The sequence below is a fragment of the Entamoeba dispar genome, genomic scaffold (assembly GCF_000209125.1).
Source record: "Entamoeba dispar SAW760 scf_1105229458855 genomic scaffold, whole genome shotgun sequence".
In the NCBI taxonomy this organism is placed as follows: domain Eukaryota; phylum Evosea; order Mastigamoebida; family Endamoebidae; genus Entamoeba; species Entamoeba dispar.
The window spans coordinates 2334-7514 of NW_001853401.1; the positions used below are offsets into that span (position 1 = coordinate 2334).

At 23.4% G+C, this 5181-nt stretch overlaps 2 protein-coding genes across 2 annotated transcripts in view, besides 12 other annotated features; one reads left to right on the plus strand and one right to left on the minus strand.

Annotated features, from left to right (window-relative positions):
* Position 1: 1 nt before the first annotated feature.
* Positions 2-971: a repeat region.
* A 151-nt stretch (positions 972-1122) lies between these two features.
* Positions 1123-1252: a repeat region.
* Positions 1253-1265: 13 nt separating this feature from the next.
* Positions 1266-1366: a microsatellite.
* Positions 1367-1415: 49 nt separating this feature from the next.
* Positions 1416-2495: a repeat region.
* Positions 2496-2499: 4 nt separating this feature from the next.
* Positions 2500-2568: a sequence feature (AT_rich).
* Positions 2559-2905, minus strand: EDI_158260 (signal recognition particle 14 kD protein, putative; the record flags this gene model as incomplete). Its single annotated transcript, XM_001735034.1, has 2 exons — positions 2559-2728; positions 2803-2905. The coding sequence occupies 2 exons, from the start codon at positions 2903-2905 to the stop codon at positions 2559-2561; spliced, it is 273 nt and encodes a 90-aa protein (XP_001735086.1).
* A 316-nt stretch (positions 2906-3221) lies between these two features.
* Positions 3222-3344: a microsatellite.
* A 16-nt stretch (positions 3345-3360) lies between these two features.
* Positions 3361-3440: a repeat region.
* A 36-nt stretch (positions 3441-3476) lies between these two features.
* Positions 3477-4071: a repeat region.
* Positions 4072-4322: 251 nt separating this feature from the next.
* Positions 4323-4344: a sequence feature (AT_rich).
* A 173-nt stretch (positions 4345-4517) lies between these two features.
* Positions 4518-4557: a sequence feature (AT_rich).
* Positions 4558-4572: 15 nt separating this feature from the next.
* Positions 4573-4692: a microsatellite.
* A 109-nt stretch (positions 4693-4801) lies between these two features.
* Positions 4802-4870: a microsatellite.
* Positions 4870-5181, plus strand: part of EDI_158270 (uncharacterized protein) — a gene marked incomplete at both ends in the record, with an annotated part of 1038 nt that continues 726 nt past the window's right edge. The window contains one exon of the mRNA XM_001733223.1: positions 4870-5181. This exon is cut by the window's right edge and continues 726 nt beyond it. Within this exon, the coding sequence (XP_001733275.1) occupies positions 4870-5181 (312 nt within the window).

A 5181-nucleotide genomic window follows, 5' to 3' on the forward strand; every position in this document is an offset into this window, starting at 1 on the left:
TTGTATCTTCAATAATAATTATGAGATGTTCTTTATTTATTATTCTTTCTTTAAATATTGTTTTATTATTATTCCATTCATCATTTTCTGAATAAAATATTATATTTCCTATTTTTCTTGATGTCCATTCTTCTATTTCTTTGATTTCTTCTTTGATATTCATTCCTTTCATTATTTCTATGCTTTCTCCTTCTTGTTTCTTTATTTCTTCTTCTTTTCTCTTCTTCTTCTCAAAATATTCACTATAATATGTGTTCCATTCTTTTTTCTTTTTGTTAAATGATTCTGTGATTTTATCTTTTTCTTTTGGTGTTCTGGATATTTTATCTTTCATGTTCATTTCTTCAATTGAAATGATTTTATCTATTAGTTCATTCCGTGTTTTACTTAGTATTTCAGAATCTGAATTACATTCTTCTATTATTTTCTTCATTTTATTTTTAATTACTTCTATTTGATTAATTATTTCTTGACTTTTTTCTATTACTAGTTCTCTTCTTCTTTCTGTTTCATCCATTCTGTCAAATATTCCTTCTCCTCTTTTAATAGCTTCTGAATATGTTTCATTATCTTGTTTCTCAAACACTTCATTTTTAATACATCCTAAATAATAATGATGATGTTTATTAATATCATCAATTGATTGTTGAATATTTGGAAGTGTTTCTACTTCTTCTTTAAAGAAATGAGTGTTCTTGTTTATTAACTCTTCCATTTTAATTTAATAAATATCAGATTAAAATCAGATGATTAAATACTTAAATACACGTTTATAACACATCATTTTATTTATTATTATAGTAAACATCATTTCATTTTTATTGTTTTAAATAACAATAATAAAAACAAGAAAATAAGAAGATTATAAAGAATAATAAATAACAAGCATTCATGACAATTAATGATAATATCACATAATAATGATATAAATGAAAATGAAATATAAATGAAAACACAAATAAAAAGAACAAACAATTTACAATCATTTATGAGAAATGATTAATAAATGATGACTAATAATAATAAAAGTGGCATAAAAGAATGAGAAAGGAGAAATGATATAGAAATAATAAATGATGATGATATTGTTTGAAATCAATGAGGTAATTATGACAAGAAGAAAGAGAAATTAAGTATGAGTTACTTATGATTAAGTTTTCATCATGTTGAGAAGTAAGTAAAATCAGTTTCTTCAACATGCTTTATTTTAAATGGAATAAAGTTTTTTCAAACACGCTCAAATTAAGTGGTTGAGACAATGTGATAAGAAGAAAAAAAGAAGAAATAAATCAAATCACACACCAAATAACAAAAAGATGAAATAAAAATAAGGACTAGAAGAAAAAAAAATAATACACAACAAGAACAGTACCAAATAATATCAATACATTCAATATGATAAAGAAATTTAACACCTAAAGAAATAAAGAAAATACACTGGTAATAAATTCACAACAATGATAAAAATATCAGCAACAATGAAAATAAAAGAAACTTCAATGAATTGTAAAGAAATAAAAGAGCAAAACACTGAATATCAAAAAACAAGAAATGATAATCAGTAAAGAAGAGAAGAAAACACAACAAATCAAACAAATAGAATTTTAATTGATGTGTTGTATTGTTTTGCAATTAATTTGTTAAATAAGAAATTAAATAAGAAATTAAGAAATGAACAAATAGAAAATATAATAAAAATAATAAATAATAATGTAAATAATGAGAAAGAATACATTAATAATATTAAAAAGTCACATAAAATAAAAGAAATAACTAAAAGATATATTAAAATGAAAGTGAACTCAATCATAGAAAGTAGAGTGTAATCCAATAATAAAAAATATTATCATAAAAAATAACTCTACTGATATTGATAATGAATATCTTAACTCTATCATCATTCAAGTTAAAGGAATGAAAATAGATAAATGTGTAAATATTAATTACTACTGGAGAAGGAAAGAATCAGATAAATTAATAAGAGAAATAAATAATAAATGAGTGTGGTCAGGAGAATAGAAAATCTACAAGAAGATATGAAAATGATTTCAATGTGTATGTATCATTATCTCTAAAATAAATTTAAATGAGATAAATTTGATGAAATAAAAGAAATCCTAAAGAAAATAAATAGATTAGAAGATCTAGTCAAGGGAAGGAAATGGTACAGAATAAAATGCATCATGAGATTAAATGAACAAGATGCAGATGAAATTAAAATTAAATCACAAGAATGAATAAAGTACATAAAATATATGATGACAATGATAAAAGAAAGAATTAAATTTAATAAAAATGAAATTATCAGAATCAATACAAATAAAATCATGTTTGATTCTAATAACAAAATTAAAATAAAGAAGAAACACAAAATGAAATATACCCAAATAACGATATTACTTTAGAATATTGGAAATCGTTATATGAAACACAGGTGATATTAAATAAAGGTCATTGGAAAATAAATCATCATAATGCAGAATGAGAAGAATAGACAAGTTATTAAAATCTAATAAAATTAATAAAAAAACCAAAAATTAATAAAAAGTGTAATAAAATTAATTTAAACGTTGTAGTCCAAATTGAGTGTTCATAATTGTAGTTAACTTTGAATTAAACTTACCAACTTCCTTTGGCTTGACAATAGTAGCAAATTTCTTACTTCCATTTGTTGCACGAACAAGACAACCATCACAAGCAAGTCCTGGAATTTCTTTTTTCAAATGTGCTAGGTGATTAATGTATTTCTTTTAAAAATTCATCACCACTTATTTGATGATTTATAAAAGAAAAAAGTCAAACCCTGTTTAAATGTTACCCAAACACTTCCACACTTTTTTGTTTTTGATAATTTGTAAAGCTTTAAAACTTCTTCAAGAAAGACTTCGTTATCAACAAATCCCATAAATCACAATTATTAATATTTTATATCAGTTCTTTTTGTTTTTATTTTTTGTGATATTTGATATTATTTACTCTTTTTCATAATTTTTTTTTAAATGACCTTTGATAAACATCTGAATGCTCCTTTTTTACTAACTGTACTAAGAAAGCAAATGATTGCCCTCCCTTAGCCTGGGCTGTGTTATAATTTCAATAATAAATAAGTGTAATAAAAGAAAAAGTAAACAAAAATAAATAACATAAAAATCTACTACAACTGTTCAAGCCCACTTCTTCACATTATGAGTTCAATGTCTACACTATTAAACCAATGATGCTCTTATTTTTTTTCTTTATTTCAATTTTTATATTTTCTTTAAAACGATATTGATTATTCTTATTTTATTCAACTTATTTCTATTATTATCCTTGAGTTTTTTATTTATTTCTCTCTATTTATTAAATTACTACTAAAAAAAGATGAAGGGATGAGATTAATCTCACTTGGGCTAGGAATAATAGATACAGATTCTCTATTAACACTTAATTAATTGCCTATTATTCTCTTTATTTATTAAATTTTTTCTTATTTGGATTCGAAGGTAGCACGTCAGAGACACCACACAGAACCCTAAAATATTTCCATCCTTCAATTCCCACCAGTCATGGACTGGTTATGGCGTTGCGTTTGGTTAGAAAAACATCTTACCCAGTACTGCAAGAATAGCAGTGTTTATTATGTACAATGACAGAATATCATTGACAATAAACGAATGGGTATTTATAAAGATGTTATTATTACTTGTTAGAATACAAGTATAATTGATAATATAAGAAAGATTATCAAAGGAAAAGGGTCAAGTGGATGAGGCTAAAAGAATATTAGCCCAAAGCAATACAGTAGTAATTATATATTCTCCTTAAAATAATAAAATAAAGAAGAAGAAATTTAAACCCATCGAAATTAAAAAGAAATTTAATAATGAATATCTAAATAAGGGATGTTTAAAATACTCTATTCCACATCAAAAATGAGAAAAGAAAATTCTCACCGTTCAACAACTAGAAGCAAAGAATAAGCTAATAGTTGAAGAACAAATACTTTTAGGCGAAGGGATGGGATTAGTCTCCCCTGAGCAAGGAACAATAGACACAAGTTCTATTAATACTTAATTAACTACTTTTTATTTATTAAATTTTTTCTTATTTTGTTTCTATGAATTTAGATGTTTTTTGAATTTATTTTAATAATTTATCTATCATTTCTGTATTTCTTATTACTTCATTTTCCTTTATTCATTTTTCATTATGACAATAACCATCATTTTATCTATGACTTTTTGAAATATGTTATTAAATTTCTTGGTTAAGTTTATTCATGGCATTTTTATTTATTACTCTATTATCTATTATTCTATTAATTTTATATGAATCTAACCATTTTATAAATAATAAAATATACCATTGTTAATTATTTCATTATACATTATTTATTACATTAATCTTTATCAATAGGTTATATCATTATTCCTATCCACTTTAATTTATTAATTTACTCTTTCTTCTTTCTATTCATTATTAATAACACTTAATTATTCGCTTTCTATCATTTTTATTGTTTTATTTCATCACTCTAAAATTAAATATTTATCTTATTATTTTGAAATTTAAAAACTTCTTTATATCCAATTTATACTTTATATTTATTTCATTAATCATTTTTTTCTTACTTCTTTCAAATATTATATCTTTATTTTTATTTCTTCTATTTTTCTCTCACTCTTTTTCTTGTTTATTAGTTTCATTGTTTTGTAAGTCACTTATAGTTTATTCCACTTAACTTATAAGGTATGGTGGAGAGGTATCATAATCGATAGAAAAGAAGTGATAAGGAAGAGATTGAATGATGAAAATGATGAAAATAAGATAAGAAAAAAAAAAAAAAAAAAGGAAAACTTCAAAAGGAATAAAGAAAAAACAAAAGAAATGGAAATTGATGGAGAAAGAAAAAGTGTATTAAAGGCATATTTACAGAAATTGAAAACATACGAAGCAAAAAAAGAGGCATTAGAAAAAATAAAAGAGACATTAAAAGTGAGTAAAGAGAATATGGTCAGAAATGAAGAAATGTTATTATCGTTACAAGCTATAGGGATGTCAATTGGAGAAGTATTAAAATGTTTAAGTGAAGAGAAATATATTGTTAAAGTATCACTAGGACCACATTATGTAGTTGGATGTAGAAATAGTATAGATAAGAAAAAGATAACACAAGGGACACGAGTTGCACTTGATGTA